Raw genomic sequence first — 24,190 nt, 5'->3', positions numbered from 1 at the left:
GAGATATGAAGTCAGGTCTCATTCCAGAATCTGAGCTCCTCTATTCTAGACAACACTACCCCTGCCACGTTTGTTTTCCATTGTGTTGATCCTTTCATCTTTCCCAGGCACGGAGTGTGTCTTCAAATCGTGAACATCACCTGGTGGAGTGGAAAGGGCCAGGCTTCCACTGGTTCAGATCTGGGTTCAAATCCTTCTTCGACACATAACTTAGCTGTGTGGCTTTGGGCAAGCTAGTTAACCTCTCTGAACCCTACAGTGATCATCTCCAAAGGGGCAGTGGGCACTGGATGGGTAAGCCCCGCCCTGCCCCAGACTCCCCAGACTCCACTCCCAGACTCCTTCACTCACTCCATGGGTGAAGGAGGGGAGAGGGGATTTAACCGGCCTGGATTTTCTACACTTTCCTTCTGTTGCTTCAGAGGGAGGAAGTGTGCTTTGCTCTATGTTTATTGACGCTTGCAGACGCTGATGCAATGAAAAAGTGGCCACTTTTTAATATCAAAGCCCTTCATAATTGGAAAGAACTAGAATTCTTTTGATTGCTAAAGAGTATTCAGAGCGGGGAGGGGAGCACGCATTATTTATTATGTTTGCACATAAGTCAAAGCAGGGCTCACCAGCCAGGAGGCCTGCATTTAAATTCACACCCTACCCTTCACGGGAGCGACGCTGGGTGCGTTTCGTCACCTCTCTGAACCTCGGTCTCTTCATCTTTAAATTAGGAATAATTACAGTACCTGCTTTATAGCGTGTTGACAGGATTCAATGAGTTAATACACAGAACTCAGGGCAGCGCCTAGCCCAGACTTAGCTATCGTTATTATTGTGATTCCCCAACCCGTGTAAATTCCAATAAGTCAACAGTGCCTAAGATTAATACACAGTGCTTTGCGCCATTTACAAGGAACGTCCACGTATTCTCAAAATTATCGTTAATTAAACGTTGGATGATTTTTATAGCTAGCAATATAAAAAGCAATAATTACGATAGAGTGGAATTATATTTTTATGTAGTATATATACACTTTATGGTAAATTGGTGTTCTTTTTATAATAAAAATGTAACATTTATTCCCATCTCATAGGAGAACAATGTTCTTATTAAAATTATTCGAGAGGCTTATAGCTTTGGTACATTATTTTATGATGCTGGTCATATCTTTGATTTATCTGATGCAGACACTTTGGCTAAAACCCAACCCCCTGCTTATGATTTCTATAGAATATATGACCGTTTTATAACGGAATCCTGAACGAGAGCTTCTAGGAATAGGATGTGATAAAGAGCACTTTTTTTTTTTCCTCTCTGCATGGAAGACTGAACAAAGAACTCTGACTTAAACAAAGCAAGAGAGAGTTGGGTAAGGAGTGGGAAACATCTTGGCCGTTGGCATAAAACCCTGGCTGGGTGGCTGAAAGAAAAGAAAGAGAAGGAAAGAAAAATCTCACTCTTGAATTGTACTAGTCACTCCCTGAGGCCCTGGGATTCTTTTCTTCTGGGCTAAAACAGCTCCTCCGCGACAACTAAGGCAGTACTCTGAACACACGCGTGCGGACAATGAGAAAAGCCCGTTGACACAGACTGTCATTTACTGTGTGCAAGATGGTGGCCGCAGTCCCCCAGCCTTGCATGAACGTCTCTTTGAAATAGGGCTCACCCACTCCTCCAATAAAGGGGGAAGGAGGTCTGTTTCCCCATCTCCTGGATCTGGGCTGGCCCTGGAATTTGCTTTGACCAACAGAATAGGTCAGAAGTGATGTAGTTTGACTTCCAAACAAAGCTCCCAAAGGTCTGACAGCTCCCACTCTCGCCCTCCTGGAGCCTGAGGCCAGCCCATAAAGGAGCCTGAGGTCGCCTGCTGGAGGATGAATGGCCACTTGGACTGAGATGCCCAGCAACCACCCATGCCAGCGACCGGACACTCATCCAGTGGACCAAAGGACCACGTCGTAAGAGCTGTAGCAAAACTTCCGGGAAACAAGTACAAATGCCAATTCACCATCATCCCAACCAAAGCCCAAAAGGTTTTATACAACCGTCAGCTGCAGGACACGCCAGAACAGCCATCAGATCTGATCACCAAGTCCTGACTGGGGGAGGGGAGGATTCATCATTTACGTGATTTAATGATCTATTCTTGAAAATTATTCATGATAATAAGTTATGAGGCCTTAAAGGGTACACACACGGAAACAAAAGAAAATAGAAACCAAGTACTGGGATTCCACATCTTAAGAGAGTTTAAAAACAGATGTAGGCACTGCCCTAGATCAGAGCTGGAAACTCAAGTGCCCAACGGCTCCCGGCGGGGAAGGCCCGCAGCGCCGAACCCCGGCTGCCTCCGTGAGTAGGGGCCTCCACTTGTTCCCACGTTTGCTGTGTTTCTCAAGAGAAGTCGAAATTCGGCATATTTATGTAAAAGCACTCCATGCTAAATACCAACAACCAATTCAAAATTTTAAGTAAACAGCAAACTAAACAAAACACGTGTGCAGACCAGACCCACCCCAGGACCACAGGTATGCAAACACTGGCTTCAGTTACAGATTTCTAAAGTTAAAAAAAAAAAAAAATCGGCCTTCCCTGGTGGCGCAGTGGTTGAGAGTCCGCCTGCCGATGCGGGGGACGTGGGTTCGTGCCCCGGTCTGGGAAGATCCCACATGCCGCGGAGCGGCTGGGCCCGTGAGCCATGGCCGCTGAGCCTGTGCGTCCGGAGCCTGTGCTCCGCAACGGGAGAGGCCACAACAGTGAGAGGCACGCGTACCGCAAAAAAAAAAAAAAAAAAAAAAAAAAATCATGTAAAACACCATGGTTTGTTTTCATAATTATTCAATTAGCAGTTGACTGTTTTCAGAGTTTTCTTCCTTACTGAGTAGTCCCTGCTGGTGGAGAAAACTCACTGAGAAACACGTCAGGCAGAGAGAGAGAGACAAATACTGTATGTTATCACTTATAGGTGGAATCTAAAAAATACAACAAAGGAATGAATATAACAAAACAGAAAGAGACTTATGGCTACAGAGACCAAAGCAGCGGTTACCAGTGGGGAGAGGGGAGGAGGGAGGGGCAAGATAGGGGTATAAGTACAAGCAGGTACAAACTATTATGTATAAAATAAGTTACAAGGATATATTATACAGCACAGGAAATACTGCCAATATTTTATAGTAATTTTAAATAGAGTATAATGTATAAAAATATTGAATCACTATGCTGTACACCTGAGACTAATATAATATTGTAAATCAACTATATTTCAATTAAAAAATTTTTTCTCACTAAATCCTTTCGACCTGCCTTGTCGCCCCGAGGTACCAGCCAGATGCAGGGCGTGAGAAGCAGTGTCAGTTTTACAGGATGGATGTTTAGACCCCTGGTGGGATCCTTCTCATAACCGTGTCAGCTGAAAGCCACGGGGCAGGGGGGAGCCCCTCAACGAGAAACAAACGTCTCATGCAGAGAGAACACGGGAGCTGGCAGACTGAACGTGGCATGGTTTGAAAGAGCATTGCATTCCGACCACCTTCTGTAAGGGATACACACGTATTCTTCCAGGAGAAGCGAAAGTCAGTTGCATAAAGACTCTGGATTTCAGGCTCGGAAGATAACGTTCAATTAGACAACCCCGAAGCTGCTTCTCCAGAGGCTTCGAATACGATGGGAGATGGGGGATGATGGGGGATGTTGATGGGGGATGTTGATGTCACTGACGGGGGGTGTTGACAAGGAGGCTTCTGAAGACTGACAGATGTGCTGTCGTTTCGATCGTGGATTGTGGTTTTCCTCGGAACCCTGGAGTTAATTAAGGTTTAGTCTGTGCCTCTGGTCCTCACACTTCGCTTTAAGATTCTGATCGGGTAGGTCAGGGGCGAGGTCCAGGAATGGTGTCTTAGTCTGTCTGAGCTGCTATAACAAAATACCACAGACAGGGGGTGGCTTATAAACAGCGGACGGTTCTGGACGCTGGAAGTCCAAGATCAAGGCGCTGGAAGATTCGGCGTCTGGTGAGGACCTGCTTCCTGGTTCAGAGATGGCTGTCTTTTCACTATAATCCCACATGGCAGAAGGAACGAGGGATCTTTGTGGGGTCCCTTTTATTAGAGCTCTAGTGCCATTCGTGAGGGTTCCACCTTCATGGCCTAATGGACTCTCGGAGGCCCCACTTCCTAATACCATCACAGGAGAGGTTCGAATTTCAACACGTGAATTTGGGGGTGAGTGCGTGGAGGCACAAACATTCAGTCCGTGACACATGCGTGTTTTCTAACAGTTCTCCCCAAGGTGATTCTGGAGAGGCAGACTATGAAAAACACTAGTCTAGGACGGACAACTGTGCCTACCCTATTTTACACAAGTTATTTGGCCACAGAATAGATCCATCTTGGACTTCCCTGGTGGCGCAGCGGTTAAGAATCCGCCTGCCAATGCCAGGGACTCGGGTTCGAGCCCTGGTCCGGGAAGATCCCACATGCCGCGGAGCGGCTGGGCCCGTGAGCCACAACTACTGAGCCTGCGCTCTAGAGTCCACGAGCCACAACTACTGAGCCCAAGAGCCACAACTACTGAGTCCGCCTGCCACAACTACCGAAGCCCACGTGCCTAGAGCCCGTGCTCCACGACAAGAGAATCCACTGCAACGGTGCCTGGGCACCGTGACGAAGAGCAGCCCCTGCTCACCGCAACTAGAGAAAGCCTGCACACAGCAACGAAGACCCAACACAGCCAAAAATAAATAAATTTATATATAAAAAAAGAATAGATTCATCTCATTGACAACTGTAAGTTGTGAGAATCACACTTCAAGACCCATCTAGAAGTGACATGCGCGCATCTGTCTTGTTTTTCTTACACAAAACAGCATTCGCTGGTGTAGTGTTAAGCTTTACCCAAATGCCATCGTTCACAATGATGTATATGTACACGTGGCCACATAATAATTCCGTGAGCTGTTCTCTCGATGACTCCTGCTGTTGGGTAAAGTGGGGACCACTTGTAAGAACGTGCAAATAGCCTTGGAATTATTCAGCATAAACCTTCAGTCTATTTTTTTTTTTTGACCACACCACACGGCTTGTGGGATTTTAGTTCCCTGACCAGGGAATTGAACCCAGGCCCTCGAGAATGACAGCATGGAGTCCTAACCACTGGACCATCAGGGAATTCCCAGTCTTTTTTTTTTTAATTGAATTATAGTTGATTTACAATGTTGTGTTAGTTTCAGGTGTACAGCAAAGTGATTCATATATATATATATTCTTTTCCATTGTGGCTTATTTCAAGATATTGAATATAGTTTCCTGTGTTATACAGCAAGACCTTGTTGTTTATCTATTTTATACATAGTGGTGTGTATCTGTTAATCCCAAACTCCTAATTTATGCCCCCTCTTCCCCTCTGGTAACCATAAGTTTGTTTTCTATGTCTGTGAGTCTGTTTCTGTGTTGTAAGTAAGTTCCTTTGTGTCGTATTATAGATTCCATATATAAGTGACATCATATGATATTTGTCTTTCTCTGTCTGACTTACTTCACTTAGTATGATCATCTCTAGGTCCATCCATGTTGCTGCAAATGGCATTACTTCATCCTTTTTTATGGCTGAGTAATATTCCAGTGTGTGTGTGTGTGTGTGTGTGTGTGTGTGTGTGTGTGTGTGTACCACATCTTCTTTATCCATTCATCTGTTGATGGACATTTAGGTTGTTTCCATGTCCTGGCAACTGTAAATAGTGCTGCTATGAACACTGGGTGCATGTATCTTTTCAAATTATCATTTTCTCTGGATATACGCCCAGGGTGGGACTGCTGGATCGTATGGCAACTCTATTTTCAGTTTTTCAAGGAACCGCCATACTGTTCTCCATGGTCAGCCTATCTTTTAAACTTGCAGCAGCGATAACCGAGTTTGGGGAGGGCTGCTTGTTCCCATGACAACGTAATGGTTAGAGAGAGCAGCTGACTTTAAAACGAATATCAACAATATCAAGCGTGAGAACCTTGGGCCGATGTGGGAGCAGAAGCCAACCTGGGTAGGTGCAGAAGCAACTTCCCGGCAGATCATCCCCATGCACACTGCCCGCCCGATGCAGAGCCAGAGAAGGTGGCAGGGGCTCGGGCCCCTGACCATGACCCGTGGCCGTCGAACGGCGGCAGCTGGGAGTCTGATGTGGCTCTTTCCCGCCCGTCCCTTCCGAGACTGGCGGCTGCAGAGTCTGTCTAGGCGTCCCGTTCACTCACACTGCAAGCTCAGGCCCTTTAACAGGACAATTCCTGAGCTCGCGTCTAACAAGCCCGCTCACAGCCAGGCCCCAAACCCAGCGATACCCAGGAGTGGTGGGGCAGAGCCCTGGAGGCTCTGGCCTGTGATCTAGACCACTGTTCTCGGGTGGCCCGTGAGAGGTAGCGGGAGCGAACGACCGTGGGCCACTTGGTGAGAAAGCGGACCGCCTTTCAGTTCTCTTCCGTCCCTGGCTGAGTCAAGCAGAAAGCCTCGGTGAGGTGCCAACCTGTTCTCTACCTTCTCAACGGTGACACCTGGTCTCTGGCCAAGAGCCTCCCACAGGGGCCAGAACTGGTCAGAATTTATAACCACAGTCAACGGTTAGCAAGAGCTTATACCCAGGTAACAACCAGTCATGTTTCAGAATCCAGGATTTGGGGTTTTTAATAAAATGGTCTCCGTGCCCTTTTAGTAACATACGCCCTCCAGGGGTCTAACGCAGCGCCCCATAAACAACACACCGGAACTTCCAAATCAAACTTAAGAACCGTCCCACCAAGCAGGCTAAACAAAGCCACGAATAACTTCACATCAGCTCAGATATGAGTTTGCTGCCAACTGAGTTTTGGCACCCAACTTACTAAAAATAAAACTGTTTTTCAAGTGCCTTTTGGATTTTGGAATTGCAGAAAAGGGACGAGGACTCTGTGCTATCACTATGACTCTTTTCACAGAGACAGAAACAGGGGCACAGAGAGGTCCAGGAACCTGCCCGAGGTAGCACAGCAGTAAGTGGCAGAAATGGGAATTAAACTCAGACAGTGCAGCCCCAGAGTCGAGGTCCTTTTCCACCAGGCCTGGCTGCTTCACGGGAGGATGGAGCAAACCTACAAAGCTACCGCACAGATCCATGAGATCTGGGAACTACTAAAAGCAAAGGATAGTGAATATTAAACTAAAAGCAAGGATAGTGAATATTCTCTGTGTCTCCCACTCTCTTGCTTCCCAGATTCCGACCAGAGCGTCATTTCAATACACGAGCTGGCAGAAAATTGCTCACGCCCCCCTGGCTGGTTCGGAGGCAGGGAAGAGGAGAATGTCAGGAAGGAAAGGGAAGAAAGTGAGGAAAGGCTTGGAAGAGAAGAGGTGGACCCGGGAGATGGCTCTGGTGGGCACGCTGCCAGCGGCAGAAAGTCAGAGGGAAAGAGCAAAACCCAGAAGAAATGTGCAAGGAAATCTGCAATTAAGTCATCCTGGTCGTACTCGGGGGAGATGGCATGAGCATGAGCACCAACTGGCAGTGTCACCCAAGGAATGCTGACTTCAGCGAGGCTGTGGAAAGAACCACCCAGGGAGGGAGTCCGGGCAGAGTTCAGAGGCCGAGGCTGTCCTCTGCTACTTTGCAAAGAAAACAGGAAAAGAAAGCAGTTCAACTACACCTGGGTGGCACGCGGTGTAGATTCATATCAAACTAAAATAATCAAAGGTGTTTGGTTACCACCCAAGAAAGACTATCCCTTTAACGCCCTGGGGTAAGTACCTCTCCTGATAGTTGCGGGGCACCCATTTGTGCCGGGACCACCACGAGGGGCCACGTGAGTAAGCCAGCATGACCACCAACCTGGGGGGCATTCATTCATTCGGGTGGGGAGGTCATGTATGACAAAAGCAAGGGTGCGCGTGTGAACCGCGCAGAGGGTTACGAAGGAACAGCACAGGGCGGGGGTCGGGGGGGATGGAGAAGATGGGGGAGGGTGACTGGGAAAGCCTCTCAAGAAAGAGACAGTGAAGCCGAGGGGGAAGGATGCTCCCGGCGGCCCGGCTGCGGGAAGAACCAGGGGTGGGCAGGGAGCAGAGGAAGAGAGGCGTGAAGCCCCGAAGCCGAGTCGGGAGGTGTCTTTTCTCTGCGGCCACAGGAAGTCACAGGGGGGTTTTGCAGCGGGGATGGATGGGACGGCATCTGCATTTTATAAAGGTCCCTTTGGCTGCTAGGAGGAGAGTGCGTGGGATGGAGCGGAGGAAGCTATTCTAAACGTCCAGACAAGACCCAGTAGTGCCTTGGAATGGGGGGAGGGTGTAAGGGTCTGGACACAGCAGTATTCTGGGGACAGAGCCCCTGAGAGGCGGGGACAGATGGAAGCAGCATGTAGATACAGAGCCCAGGACAGTGGTGCGGGGCTGCTCGCGTGCGCACACGCCGCACTGGTCGGGAGGCCGCGGGGAGGGGCCTGAGCTGGCTGCCGGGGTCCCGCGCCTTCTCCTACAGCATCACCCTGGCAGCTGCAGCCCCCGAGGATCCTGCACAGGCCACTCACCTGAATTCTGCCAGTGCCAAGAAGTCACCATCATCTCCTTACTCTGAATTTCAGGATCAGCTGCAAATGCACCTACAGGGCTGATTCCTGGAGCGGGCTGGGCACCGCGTTTGCTGTACCGACATCTTGTCACCAGGCTCCCCGGAAGAGGGACAAACTCACAGGGTGATGGGCAGGGCACCGGCCGGCAGCGCTGGGGCCGAGGGTCCCTTTGGTGTGGTCAGGCTGGGTCAGGCAGGCCGCTCTCCTGATCGCAAGCCCCCAAACTACAAGTAGATGGTTTTCTAAATATCAAATTCTATTTCATGCCGCATAGATTGCAAAACACAGTTATTCCTCTTAACGCATGTTGAAGGCGTATTTTTTACACGTGAACATGTTTTGCATCATGGCGATTATGGATGGTCAGAGCCTTGAAACTGAATATATTTAATAAAGTAGCTAAAAATTATCACTTTCAAAAAAAAAAAAAAAGCCCCCAAACCACAAGGTGCTTGTTCACACGCAGAGCGGGTGTGCACAGCCGGCGGGTCTGAGAGTCGCACACGTAGCCTGTGAGACACGGGCGGCCAGCAGAGGTCAGGCCAGCAGGTCAGTTCCGAGATGCAGCTCCTGCCCTGCAAAGGCGGGTGGAGAGGCCACAAGCAGAGAAAAACGGTCCTCCCGTCCTCCTGTTTTAAGAGAATGTCAGACTTTGCCTGCCGGCCGGGAGTGCAAAAGCCTGGACCAGAGCCGGGGAGGGCCCTGCGCTCCATCCCTCATTGGCTCCCGGCCTGGCCTGGCCTTTCCTGAGCAGCAAGCCTCACCTGGCGGCTCCACCCTCGTCCTTCTCACCTGGCCAAGCCCGAGCCTGTGCAGCACTGCTCAGCGCTGTGCCCACCCGAGGCGTCCCTCTGCCCCCACCACCTCCAGCCCTCTGGGTCATTCTGACCCCAGGGACCAGCCACAGGCAGAGAAGCGAAGCAGGACTGGGCCTTAGAAAGAGGTCCGTTCTCCCCAAGAAGTCGGACAAAATGGTGAGCAGAATCCTCTTAGAGGACGGTCCCATGGAAGAGTGTCCCCTCTCTGGCCAGGCAACAGAGGAGGGGAGGGAGGGAGAAAGAGAGAGATGGTGAGGGAGACAGAGACAGAGACAGAGGGAGAGACACAGACACCGAGAGAGACACAGATAGAGGGTGAGAGAAAGAAATAGAGGGAAAGACAGAAACAAACGGAGATAAAGAAAGAAGGAAAGATGGAGATGGGAGAAAGAGACACAGAGAGGAGGAGAGACAGGCACAGAAAACTGGGCGAGAGCCAGAGACACAGGCAGAGCCAGAGACAGAGAAAGGAGGAGAGAGAGATGCAAAGACAGAGAGAGGGAGAGTCAGAGAGTGAGAGACAGAGACAAAGGTAGAGACAGAGACATACAGAGATAGAGGGAAAAACAGAGACAGAGAAAGAAGGAAAGACAGAGACAGAGGGAGAGACAGCCACACGAGGCATCGTGCAAACGCTCTCGGGGTGGCCGAGCGCCCGTCAGGCTGAGACCTCGAGTCCCAGCCCTGTCAGCTCCCGCTGAGCTTCGCAGGTACATGCCCCACCCTCTCTGGGATCATCACGGCAACAACACCTGTGTGGGGTTCCCGTGAGGATCAGTAAGAGAAACGGGCAAGGTCCCTATAGTGGTGCCCGGCACACAGAGGAGGCCTGGCTGGGACCACCTGCCCCATCGCTCCCTCTCCGGGGAGCAGTGCCGCCCAGCACCCACTCTGAGCTCTGGAAATGTGGCCAGTGTGCCCGGGAACTGCATTTTAAATGATTCACTTGAATGGACTTAAACTGAAATTTTGACACTGGTGCTTGATTCAGGCATTACGAAGCTTTACAAGTACACTTGCAACAACCTGGACATGTGAATCTACTTTTGCAGCTGCAAATGGTATGGAGTCTCAATGCAGACCAAGTATTTCGATACAAATTTAATCTCCAGGCTGAGATGAGCTGGTGGGTAAAATACACGCAGGATTTCAGAGTCTCGAAAAAAAAGAATGTAAGGATCTCATTAAAAATTGTTTATATTGCACTGAAACCAACGGTCAGTTCTATGGGCAGGTGGGAGGGGGAAAAACATTGTTTATATCGATTACATGCTGAGATGATGCAAGTCTGGATAGATGAAGTTAAATAAAATATATTCTTGATAGGAATTTCATCTGTTTCTTTTTATTTTCTTTCAACGTGGCTATTAGAAAACTCTGCCTCCCCTACGTGGCTGGACGCACCCTTGATCCCTAACAAATACCAGCTATGCATCTGATCCCAGCTGTTCAAGCAGACGGTCCTTACCTAGGTCATTTGGTTCAGGTTCATGGCCGTCATCCCAGCATAATTATCAGTAACACCCCTTTCACTCTCAAAGCTACCTGGTTTTTCACAATGAACAATATGGTCACCCTGTGGACAAATCCATGCAAAAAAAAAATATTGGACTGACTTCCATTTTAGTTCACATAGAGTTTGCCCAGAGTTTCCTTTGGGCTTAAATGGAAATCCAACGAACACTGGTCCAGCCTGCATCTGTGCTTTCACACTTCAGAGGGACTGGTTGGGGGCTTACACATCACATCTTGTGTTTAACATCCAAGAACTCTAAATGTTTGGTTAAAAAGTTAAAAATTGTTTTAAGTACAAAATAAAAAGAAGAAAGAGAGAAATGATATTTTGCATGACGCTGGCCAGATTTCACAAGGAGAACGTCTCGCTGTACTGAGTTTGATTCCACTGCTTAAACCTAAGGGCTCAGCAGACCGTACAGCTCACGAGCGGCAGCAAACAGCTTCACCCAGTGGCGCACCGTGAACGTGATTAACTCTGCGTCCACGCAGCTTTCCTCGGAGCCCAAGGACGGCACTCCGCCCCACGTGCTTTCTGCTACTCCCCGAAGACGGGCATCATTATCTGCATCTTACGGACCAAGGAACGAGCACAGGAAGAAGAAACGTGTCCAGGATCACTCAGATTTCGAGGGGGAAAACTCGAGACCCAAGCACAGTTCTGCCCAAACAAAAGTTTGGAGGCTGATGTGTCTCCAACACGCCTTGCTTCTTCCAAACGTTAAACTGTTCATGGACCATCAAAAGTCAAAGATTTACAATGAAACAGTCTCAATAAAAGTGTAGATCCATGCTGATGGCAAAGAACAGACGCCGGCACATAACACACAGGCGCTAAATGTTAGCTGTCATCATCATCATTATTCCGAAAGTTATGACTTTTTTTATAGTTGCCTAAAAAACAAACAGAACCTCCCAGCGAAATTAGTTTGGGCCACACTTCAAAAGTCTGTCCTTGAGAGAGGAAATGGATTCACAGTTTCTATTACATGTCAAGTGGATTTTAATTTCGAAGCTATAAAATGTAGCCATAAAATAGCTCAGCTCTTTTCTTCTTAAAAAGAAAAAGAATGGGACTGTTGCAGTAACCAAAAAAAAAAAAAAAAAAAAAAAAATCAAGGTTTAGTAGGTTTGGAAAGCTTCACTTAAATTAAGGTTTTCCGGGGCTGAGGTGTATAAAAATAGAGATTATTTTGTTCCTACCACAGCTGAATACTTTTAATCATCGTTTTGTTGAAAATCCAAAGTATGACTTTTCTGCATTCGATATGTCTGTCTGTCTGTCTGTATCTATGTATCTATCTGTCTATGCATCTATCCACATTAACTTTATGAGGCTGACACCCTGGCATGGAAGTCCCTTCTCAAGAAGTGAAATGGAGCTTTGAATACGTATTTGAAGGCACACTTGGAATAAACCTTGCAAACGCTGGCAACAAACCAGTGGCTGCTTCCGTCTGCGCTCCTGAGCTAGATGACAGTAACCACGGCCACTGACTTACGGAAAATGCTCCCACTCTGTGCTAGGTCGAGTCTGCTCGTGACTATAAAACACAGTCACGCGTGACATCCGCGTCGAGCAAGCTTTTCAAAACGTGTTAAGAAAACGCAGCCTCCCCCAGATGCTACCCCTAGAGCGTTCTGTTCTTTTGTAACGTCCTTTGTAAAAGTAACATTAAAGCGCCGGGAACAAGATAAGCCCACGCCTTAACTGTGTGAGCACTGCAGAACTGTGTCTGGTGACTCACGGGAAGCCGGTAACGCAGAAATAACTTGGACGTGTCAGAGATGGGACAGTTATTTGCAAATATTGAAAGGAATGCCTTACGAGGAATGTAAAATGAAGTCAGGATAGCCAGACTGCTCTCGTTCTAGCGCTGGACCTGATACAGCCATTTATAAGTGATGGCTGTTCAGACACTCACTGATAAAATTATCGTGCTCTGAAATTGAGCTATAAAATAAATAGACATTGGGTTTGGGGAGATGAAAATAAAATCTCTTTGCCCACGGGGAGACAATACTCTGTGACCTCCAGCTTGGCTGGCGTGGACGTTGGGAGATGCAGAATGTGGTAAAAAGCCATATGCCTTTGTCTGGAGGATCGGCAAGGAACCGCTGCACACTCTGCATGTGCGGGTATTGTTTTAGCTTTTAGGGGTCGCTATTCAAGGGAAAGGCATTCATGTTAGATGTGCCTCTTGTTAGATAATAACTGATAAGCCCCGGGCCTGCCCTTTGCTCTTTCAGTTGTTTCCCCGGTGAGAGGCTGCATCCACACAGCACCTGGTGACGCCCGACTCCCTGCAATCCCGCCCCTCCCCGAGGGAAGCTGGCTTCCATCTTGTTCGCGTGCCTGTGATAAGAAGGCAGTGAAACTAGGTGACGCATAATTATACTATGGGGAAGGGGAAGCGATGTGGGATTAAGTATCTGCGGTAGGAAAGCTGAAAAACGGCATTTTCAAATACTGGAGTTGACCCGAGCTTTCAAGTATAAATCCCTTTATTTCTGTTATATAACATGTGCCTTCATAAAGATGATAAGAACCTAATTTCTAAATCTAAAGACTTGAAGAGCAAAGGATGGGCCTCAGATTCTTTTTTTGCTGCCACCGAACACGAGCCGTAGGCAGCAGCGATGGGCTCTCCTTTTGGTGATAACGGGGACCCAGAGCCCTGGCCGTGTGCCGTGACCACCGCTCAGCCCTGTATATCAACCCCTTCAGCCCACATCACACCTCTAAGAGCAAGAGTTATAATTAGCTCTTGTAATCGTACGGAGGCCAAGACAGAGCTTGGAGACTCAGGCTACACGCCCTGCACAGGGTCCCAAGGGCTTCAAGTGTAGGCACATCCTTGGAACCCCAGACTTTGTGACCGGGACCCCTTCACACATGTCCTGGGAGGTCCTAGCACACGGGTGTGCCCCAGATGACACTGGCTCCACCAGCTGTGCCCACTATCAGCTGCATTCACCTTTATTTTAATTTCAGATACACACGTGTATAAACACAACTACGCTGCCTCTTCCGTACACTGCTTTGAAGGACTGCAAGGGATCAGATATATGGCAGTCTTCTGAACACCAGGAGATGTCCTGGGAGTTTGGGGTTAGCACATGCAAACTATTGGGTTGGCCAAAAAGTAACATCTTACAGAAAAACCTGAACGAACTTTTTGGCCAACCCAATACTATCTGTAGGACGGACAAACAAACAAGTTCTACTGTAGCGCACAGGGAACTGCATTCAGTATCCTGTGATAAACCATCATGGAGAATATGAAAAAATACGTACATCATGTATAACTGTCACCGTGCTGTGTAGCAGAAATTAACACAGTACTGTAAATTTACTATACTTCAATAAAATAAAATAAAAAAAAGAAACCAGAAACCCAAGCATATAAGGGGGAAGGGACTGGCTCAAGGTCACAATGATCATCACCAGAGGCCTCAGAAATAGAACTCAAGTCTTGACTTTCTTGAAAGTCCCTAGGTGTCTTTTAGTGACACGTGCAGGCAGCTGCCCACGTGACAACGGTGACACAGTGCTGCACACTCTCTCCTACTGATTATAAAGGGAACACCAAGAGCTAACCACAAAGACGCAAATCACAGAATCTTGATCACCGCACACAGACGAAAGCTACCCAGACCAGGTGAACATGGGGAAATTACTCTCCTTTACCTGAGGGTCAGAAAACAGCAATCCTGTAACTTCGTGCTTCACCACTGCCGCGTTCCCAGGGATGTTCCTTGCCAACACAGGGACTTCCAAATCCATTGCCTACGAGGACGAAAAGAACAGAGGAGAGGTGGGCGATCCCTGTAAGAGCTTCTGTGGCCAGACGAGCCAGTCTGTGGGAGAATAACTTCTTAGCTTAACTGGACCCCTTGCACCGCACAAAAAGTACCCCAAAAGCTTGCCGAAAATGATTTCCCAGTCCAAACCCCAGACTTTCCAACTACATACTGAATCTTAATGACTGACTGGATTTGCGAGTCTTGGGAAACTACATGCCGTAATGGTCTGTCTGACGTCGTTACTGCGATGTCACCAAGAAACCCTCTCTCTCCAAATGTTCAGTCGACACTTCTTCGGCGGCAGTGTAGAGTATGCATTTTAAACTACCGTCGTTACTTTCCCCGATGAGTAATTTTCTCCCAGCGCCAGCCATACACATGCCACCGGGACTGCACACGTCCCTTTGGCATGTGCACAGCAGGGAGGAGAAGCACGATTTATCATTCCAATTATCCACTAAGCAGCCTTTCCAGTCCCAAAGGGCTGGGATCAGCCAGGCTGGGGCACCCCAGAGTCGGCACAACCTGGCATTGAGGCCTCAGAAAGATGCCCAGAAGCGTGGCATGCAGTGTTGGCCTCCCCTGCCCGGTAGGGGGGCATCTAGAAACATACAGGATTAGGCCAGCCCTTCCCAGCTCCATTTCAGCTCCCTGCATGGACTCTCCCATGGTGACTTTCACAGGGGCCAGCCCAGCTTTCATGTGACAGGTGCCTTTCAGCAGGGGAGAGGGACATCCCTTCACACCTTGGTGTCCAGAGGCAGCCCTGAGGGGGTGCTATCAGCAAACCAATATTCCGGCTCTTACTATACACAAGGATGTTTTAGGCACTCCAATTCGGCAGGCGGTGTCTCATTTCACGTAATAAACAATTTGGTCACGAAGGGGTGACATTCGGTTTTCAGAAAGGTAAAGTTCCCCAGTCTCAGCCGCTTAGTATATTACCATGGGAAGCTCTGACACCAGGGACTTCACATGGCACAAAGGCCACCAACGCCCAAGTGCCCGGAGCCATGTGTGACACACAGTTAAGAGCTCAACCGATGCTTGTGGATCAAAAGTTCCAGAAGCATCTGAACGCAAATTAATCATAAGTCAATGGTTCACACTAGGATCACCTTCTCTCGTCAGCAGTTTTCTTGGTGAGCTCACCTGGTTTTCTGGTTCTGTGTCGCCTGTATCTTCCCAGTACACGTTGAGTTTGAGATCCAGGCCCTGCATAAGGTCGGAGGAGAGAACAGCCCTCCTTTCTGCCCCCCTGAGACTGTGCTGTTCCCACCATCGGGGACGGCAGTGGAGCTGGCTGGCTGCTCGGACTGGAGCCCTCCTGCTTGCCCCCAGCTTCAGAGTCCCCTCCCCAGCAGCGCGACAGCCTCTCATGGTGGCCTTTCATGGTCACAGAAAGTCTCCAAGTCATGATATTCCGCTCTCATCTTGTAGGGTAAAAATCGGGACCTTCCACTGTCACTACATTCAGGAACAAAGAAACTCAGCAGCACAGGCAAACAGTCACCCCAAACGGCCACATCTCGACATTAGGGTCACAGGTGCTTTATGAACCCACTGGTTGGATCTTGCGTTCTGACATTCCGTGGGTGCAATCTGGTATTTTGGAGAAGGGCACAAGCCAGGACTTGTGAGACCTTGGTCTTGCCCTGGTGGAGGCTTTGCCCTCGACTAACATGGCGGGTCTCAAATTCATTGCTCATCAGTCATTCTGGGGAAATGGAGTCGAAGTTCGACACCCGGTACCGGACCTCTTCCTGGGCTCCAGTTTTATCATTTGGGAACGAGGGGCTAAACTTTCCAGAATAAATGAAAACTTCAGCTGTCATTCTGCACAAATACCGCTTAGGTGGTTGACGGCTTGAGCTGACATTGACTATGTAAGTTACAGGGTCGTGATACAGTCAAGGTGAGACGACATGATGTCTGATGGTTCCTTTCCCTGCTGGTCACCCTGTTCAGGTCATTAGCTCATCAAACGCGCATGACCCACTGTGATTCCATTTCTAGGCGTCTGTCAAGGGACTGCAGAATCTTCCAGGTAGCTGAGACCTTCCAGACTGTCTCATCTCATCCCACCGATGAGGGGATGAGGGGAGGTTCGCTAGAGGCCGATCACACACGTCAGGGCGCACGGCTAGCTCTGTTCTCATCGTTCCCTGTCCCAGGTGGGCCCTGGAGCATCTTCCAATCCACATGGTACATTTATCCACTGATGTCGTTAAGCACCGGTGCATTTTAGAGAAACTATGGCAGACACACAGATTGAGAGGAGATTCTATAAATACAGATACGAAGATGTAAGTGTAGATCTATAAAACTGGCCATCAGAGAATCTCAGAACCGGCTGGTCCTGAGGGAGGACAGAGTTTATATCCCTGTTTCAGCAAAAAATAAAAAAGATCCCATCGTTCCTCCTGTAGTATAGACTTACTTGTCTATCAACCAGTGCACACCAAGCACCCAACACACAAGTAAGGCTGTGGGCCGGTAAGATCACCCATTCCTTGTCCCTCACTCAACAAATAATCATCAACCTGCAAAGGGCAAGACACAGGAGGTTTGGGCGATGAGACCAGCTGATTAAAGGCGAGTCAAAAAGGTGATACCGTATAGTAGTTTAGCTTTGCTCAATCCAGTGAATATTTATTGATTATTGATTAGTGGGGGAGGGTTCAAGGTTGCAGAGGACATGCTCCTTGCCTTCAAGGAAAACTGCAGTTCAGCAGAAAGAATGAAATTCAGTCTGGAAATGTTGCCATTTGCAACGACATGGATGAACTTGGAGGGCATCATGCTAAGTGAAATAAGTCAGAAAGAGAAAGACAAATACTGCATGATATCACTTATATGTGGAATCCCCCCCCCCAAAAAAAAACAAACAAAGAAGAAGCAGACTCACAGATACAGAGAACAAACTAGTGGTCACCAGTGGGGAGAGGGAAGGGGGAGGGGAAAGATAGGGGTAGGGGCTTAAGAGGTACAAACTACTACATATAAAATAAATAAGCTACTAGGATATACTGTACAGCACAGGGCATATAGCCAATATTTTGTAATAACTATTAATGGAGTATAACCTTTAAAAGTTGTGAATCACTATGGTGAACATCTGAAACTTATAAGGTACATCAACTATACCTCAAAAAGAAAGAGAGGGCTTCCCTGGTGGCGCAGTGGTTGAGGGTCCGCCTGCCGATGCAGGGGACACGGGTTCGTGCCCCGGTCCGGGAAGATCCCACATGCCGTGGAGCGGCTGGGCCCGTGAGACATGGCCACTGAGCCTGCGCGTCCGGAGCCTGTGCTCCACAAAGGGAGAGGCCACAACAGTGAGACGCCCGCGTACAACAAAAAAAAAAAAAAAAAAAAAAAAGAGAGAAATACAACCTGAGTCTTGAAGTTGTGAGTTGGGTGGAGGAAGATGATACTTACATGTTCTCTGAAAGCTGTATATTCAGAGAAAACTAATTTCAAAGCCCCCTCTTAAAAATAAACTGTCTTTAAGAAAGGAGACGTCTTGATAAACAGCAAGGATTTACCGTATAGCACAGGGAACTATATTCAATATCTTGTAATAACGTATAATAGAAAAGAATCAGAAAAAAAGAATATAGATACATAGATATACATATGTATAACTGAATCACTTTGCTGTACACCTAAAACTAACAAAATATTGTAAAGCAACTATACTCCAACAAAAGAAAAAAGAGAAACAAAGGAATGAGGGATCTTAAGAATAAGTAAGCATGTGGAAATGCTATTTTCATAGAGCCAGGACATGGCATTAAGGAATCAGATGGCTGATTCACAAGTCACTTTCTTCAGGTGCGAAGTCACCTCTTTAAAAACAAACTGTGTCTGCAAGAAGGGCAAAGTCCTGGAACACAGCAGTGCTGTGACGCTGGTCCTGACGAGAACCGGGCCTGGCAATGTCTTGGGTGAGACGGTGTTTGGAGATGGGCGAGCTCGCCCTCTGAACCCCTTCTGGTCGTGACAGTGGAGGGAAAGGGGCAGTGGAGGGGGTGGGCCTTGGAGCAGAGAGTCGCTCAAACCTGGAATCTGGGGCCCCGTTTTGGGACAAAAAAGAGGAAACATCAGGGCTGAAGGGGCACCTAACAGCCGGTCGAGTTTGCAGTCACTGAATTTCTCTTGCCCCCTGATGAGCTCTTCAACCTTCCAGCAGGTAGGTGGAAGCTTCCTATTTGACCTTTTTAAGAAGCTCTGTCACTGGTGCACCGTCTTCAGCGGGGCTAACAGAGGTTTCCAGAGACACGGCCCCCAGTCTACACGGAGAAGAGCCTTTGGAAGCACGGCCGCCAGGGCTCCGCGTCAGCACAGCCAAGAGAGCTTTTGCAGGGCACCGTCACGCATACCGATGGTTTTTTAAGCTTCAGAGGGAATTCTGATGCACACCCTAGGTGGAAACCTCTGGGGTCCAGATTTCCTTGCAGAGAGGTCTGCGTGCATTTCAGTGGCCTTAACTGGGCACACGTCCAGCACCGTGATCACTGCTTGTCACGTGGGGATGCGGCTGGTCTGAGTGCCCCACTGATGTGCATGCACAGTGCGTCCGGATCTGACACCATGGAGTTTAGAGCGCTTCTTGACGGGGACGCCAATGGCATCTTGCGGACAGACCTTTGATGCAAAGCATCTTGCACGTTGAAAAATACTTTGCCTGTCTGCACTCCCTCCCCGCCAAAATAACTGCAAGTAGCAGCCTCCTAGTTGCGACAACTCCAAAAGCCCTCCCGTTTCAAAAGTGGGAAGGGCACAGCTCTGCCCCACACACTTTTGAAATTAGCCAAGGTCAAATGACACAGGGTCACAGTTATCCTTGAAAAGCCCTGAAATGAATCTTTCATCACTAGGTCCTGGGCCTGGAAGCTAAGAGCCCAAGAATTACCTTTTTACTGCTCTTTGCTTTAGAAGATGCCTTCCTCTCCTCTGGGCAGTGAAAACTTTGACCTGGAGGTTGGGGGGGTGTGTGTGTGTGTGTGTGTGTGTGTGTGTGTGTGTGTGCTCCAGGGCAGGGAGGAGAGCCCAGTGAGGAAGTGTGGGATAAGCAAATAACTTTCTGGGACTTCCCCGGCGGTCCAGTGGTCAGGACTCCGCGCTTCCACTGCAGGGGGCCCAGGTTCGATCCCTGGTCAGGGAACTAAGATCCCGCATGCCACACGGCCAAAACAAAACAAAAATTAATAATAATAATAATTTTTTGTATTCTTCTAATTCTGTGTAGAGTTCAACTCCATCACAAGCCCAAACTTGAAACCACAGATTCGTTGCAGGGATGTCCACTCTACCGCCCGGGCATCCAGCTAACGCTTGATTTTTGGAGTTTATCAGCAAAAGAAAAGAAGTGTGTCATAGCAAATGGATTTTTACATGCTTCCATGACAAAACAAAGCTACTTCTGAAAGGTCGAAGGATCCCTTCCTTCAAAAGTGATATGCACTTATTCTGTGATTAACCACTTTGGTTCTTTGAATTGATTCTAATGAAATCCACCCTCCACAGGACTCCTCTAAAATCAGTTTCATTCAAAACCCTCAGCCCAAAGGTTATTTTGGAATTTTCAAAAGGAACACAGTGTCCACATTTGAAGGCAGACAGAATTGCTAACAGCTGCCTTTCCTTTGAAGTAAATGAAATTCGACAGCCATTCATCTGCAGTGAACTGCTGTGTGTGCTGCTTATAAAATCATTCCCGAACTCCACTTTACCTTTTCTTAAGAAGTTGGGGGAGAAAAAAATGTGTATTTACATACAAAGGAGCGATCCGGCAATGGCTTGAGGACGTGGTACTGTAAGAACAGACATTTTTAAAGCTAACAGGGAGAGTACAATGTATCGCTCCAGTGGCTCTAGTCCAAAGCTGATTCTAAACCACAACGGAGATTAATGCTAATCATTAGGCTTAGACTGAGGTACTCAAACATCTGGCTGAAGATGAACATGTTACCAATCCAAGCTCTGTGCTTTGAAAGCTTCTCAACACGGGAATTACAGGCATCAGTATATATCACCCCCGCCCACAATATTTTGTTTTTGGTTTTCTTTGTTTGCTTTTTTAAATGATGCCACATTCACAGAAAATATTAGGCATGCGATATCAGTCATTTCTTAAATTTAGGGAGCATGATTTTTTTTTCCTGCTTTAATTATTTACCAGGGTCTCTGAAACACTGAAATTCACCAAGTGTAACTTTGGCTGGTAAACTCAACTAGCATCCAAAAGAATAAATGGATGTTACAAATACTCAGGATAAAATAATAGCATCGCTCTAAGTAGACCCTGAGGTAAGAAACTAGCACCGTGAGAAAGGGGATGTGAAACGCGATTTAAAGACCTGCAGGGCCAATCACCAAACGTTTCTGTTTCTACAGCAAGTTTTATCACGCGCTAACCACGAGGACTTAACAAGGCATCTATTGTGTGAGAACTAAAGGAGACGCCATGCGAGGGATGGCTTGTGATTTAATGATATGAAGAGAATCCAGCACTGAATGCTGGTTATGACGGGAGGGACGGAGTCTCCTCTTTGCCAAGATCCCTCTTGAAAAGGAACCCCGTGTGCTGTGAACCGACAGCAAAATAAGGGAAAGGAAAATCCTTTTGCATTAGCGGCACGCTGGGGATTACTCAGGTCATCAGCATGAAGCAGTTTAAGAGATCCTGGTAATACACCCCATCACGTAAAACGCTCAGTGAGGAGAAGGGATTGCAAAGGGCTGTGAGGTTGGATTAAGTCCCTCTAACCCAGGAGCTGATACACTCAATCCAGAGGCTGCCAGGATCAAGTGCAGGGGCTTTTTATCTCAGCCGCTCCCTGCAAAACACAGATAACTCCAGCAACAGACTGCGCGGTTGTGCTGGGCTGTGCACACTTAGCCCAAGTAGTGTAAGAGATTTTCAGAGCTGAACACCAGACAGAGAGATGAGGTCCACACTCACCCCCACCGCCTCGTGCATCTGCAACTACTCTCCTCCGCGTACGAAGCCCCACCCCCTGCCATGTGCACAAGCCCAACCCTTTCTTTCTTTTGTTCTTTGGCTGCGCCAGTGCCTGCGGGATCTTTGTTCCCCAACCAGGGATCGAACTCGTGCCCCTTGCAGTGGAAGCGCAGAGCCTTAACCACCGGACCGCCAGGGGAGTCCAAGCCCAACCCTTTCTTATCCCCTAAATTCTGGGATCATAGGACACACTGAAAAGAGGGCGGAGACATCAAGACAAAAGGAGGCTCCCTACAAAACACACCTTCACCCCACATCCTGTCCCGACCCTTCAGAGCCTCAGCCGCCTTCCCGTTGAAGCTAAGTGGCGAGTCAGAGAGGCGACACTACCCTAGTTTTATTTCATTTTGTAGCTGGCAAGGAAAAATGGCAAGGAGAAAGGAAACAGTATTCTTAAGCCCCAGACAGAACTTAACAACTACTTTAGAACTCCCGAGGAAATGCCGTTTCACTTTGTTAGCTCTGAGAAGCGCACAATTTTATTGACAAAGGCGTCACCTCCATAACTGAGAAAAGGGGTGATGGACAATTTCATATTTCCACTTTCAGTACCCGTTAGATCATTACCTCCAGGATTGCGGCTGACATGCCTTCAGAGACAGAGCTATTCACCACCGCGAAGCAATTCTTCACGACCGCGTGGAGGTCCTCCCGAGCCATCTCCCCGATCAACCGTACCCCAGGGGTCCTGGAACAACACGGGGCAGAGAGAGGGCTTACGGCTGGGAATCTTACGGGGAGGGGCTGGGAGAAGGGGAGACGACGATTTTGGAGAAATACCCTAGATCCACAGGGAAGCATTACTGCTAAAGGATTCCATACAGAAAACCATGCTGGAGTGAGAACCTATTCTACATCCATCCCTGATAGGAGAGAGAGGAAGCCTGTTAACACACCCGCCGTCATTCTGAAGCCCTCTGACCAAGGAGACACGTGCTTCTCAGATACCGGACGTCAGAGATACAGCTCTTGCCATTTTTCTCTGGATGATTTAGAAAACAAACCTTTCCTAATAATGCAACCTTTCTTCAAATTCTTTTTTAAAGATACACAGAAAGAGAATCATAAACAGAGAGAAATAGTAAAATAGAGAAACTCAACCAATACCCAGGTTCCCAGCACTTTGTCACATGGGTTTTGTCTTGTTTTTCTTTTTTTTTCACCCCAAAATATGGACATTCTTCTCCATCCCCTGCCCCTCTCCACCAGTCTCAGGATTTTGAGGTTATCCTTTCACATAATTGGTTGTACTTTCACATACATGCATTCTGTATCTATGAGCAACGTAAAGACAGCTGAGTGCATATGGAGATGAAATCCGTTTCCCAGTCCCCTGGGCTGATGGTGTGGCCAGTGAGAGGAGCTGGAACCCTGGGGGTGTGAGGAAATTCACATAAAAAGGGGCTGACCCGAACGCGAGGTAACCCTTCTGGCTCTTGCCCTTCCCCATCTCCCCACTTAAAATTCGGAATGTGATGCGTGAGTTCTACAGCCACTGTCACCTTAGGGATGGAAGCCACAGGTAGGGACCGCAGGACAGCAAGACAGGAGCTGAAGTCTTACTTGGTCCTGGACCAACGACCTCAGATTTTTCTTATGTGAGCAGTTAAGCGCCAGGGTGTGTAAGCCAGTGTTATCGGGTTACTGGCAGACAAACGCAATTGATGACAAAGACTCTGACAAACTGCCCTTTAAAGGGGTGGCAGCAACTTTCACCGTCACCAGCAGATGTTTTAAGTCTTTTCAGTTCTGGCCAATGTGATCAGTGACAACTGTAACCTCAAAGTGGGTTTCCTGGGAATTTCCTGACCTAGTGAGGCTGCACGTCTTCACACGTGTGTCCATGCTGCCGCCCCTTAGGGAACTGCTGATGCTTCCAGGATATCAGCTTCCTGGCTTGTAAATGGGGAGAATCATAGCGCCTAGGATGGCACAGGATCACCCTAGTCGCACAGGCGATTAAAGGAGGAATTATTAGTAAACTGCTGGGAACAGCGCCTGGGACACGGTGAGTGCCTGGGAACTGGGATCATATATCGGTCGCTAGGTTTCCTCTCCTGCAAAACACCTACACTTACCTCTTTACTTTGGCTTTTACTTCCCTTGTGAACACCGGATCAACCTGAAAAGAGACAAAGATGGATTTTAGGAAAAGCCGGAAGTGAATCTGAGTCTCAAGAGAATTGCAGATTATGGCAACAGAGCCAAACCTAACAATTCAGAAAGGGACAAAACAAATCAAATAGGAAATAATATCCCCGAGTCCAGCTACTACAAAGCAATAAAGGAGAGAGAAGGACTTGAGAGAAAGTTTAAAGAAATATACATGTAGAGTCGTCCCACAGGGGGTTGGTGCCAGGACCCCTTCAGATACCGAAATCCGCAGATGTCAAGTCCCTTATATAAGATGGTGCAGTGCTTGCATATAACCTACGCACATCCT

At 48.1% G+C, this 24,190-nt stretch overlaps 1 protein-coding gene across 3 annotated transcripts in view; it reads right to left on the bottom strand.

Annotated features, from left to right (window-relative positions):
- GLT1D1 (glycosyltransferase 1 domain containing 1) overlaps positions 1–24,190 on the bottom strand; it is a 138,113-nt gene that overhangs the window by 51,712 nt on the left and 62,211 nt on the right. For all 3 annotated transcript variants that reach the window (XR_009534662.1, XM_060120791.1, XM_060120790.1), the window contains exons 9-11: positions 23,826–23,869; positions 22,315–22,435; positions 14,605–14,703 (exon numbers count right to left, since the gene is read on the bottom strand). Coding sequence is in view for 2 of the 3 variants with exons in the window: in XM_060120791.1 (XP_059976774.1) it covers positions 14,605–14,703; positions 22,315–22,435; positions 23,826–23,869 (264 nt within the window). In the remaining variant the exon portion in view is untranslated. The remainder of the gene's footprint in view (positions 1–14,604; positions 14,704–22,314; positions 22,436–23,825; positions 23,870–24,190) is intronic.

The sequence above is a fragment of the Lagenorhynchus albirostris genome, chromosome 14 (assembly GCF_949774975.1).
Source record: "Lagenorhynchus albirostris chromosome 14, mLagAlb1.1, whole genome shotgun sequence".
In the NCBI taxonomy this organism is placed as follows: Eukaryota; Metazoa; Chordata; class Mammalia; order Artiodactyla; family Delphinidae; genus Lagenorhynchus; species Lagenorhynchus albirostris.
The sequence above is the reverse complement of the archived record's forward strand: the minus strand, read 5'-3'. Positions and strand labels throughout refer to the sequence as shown.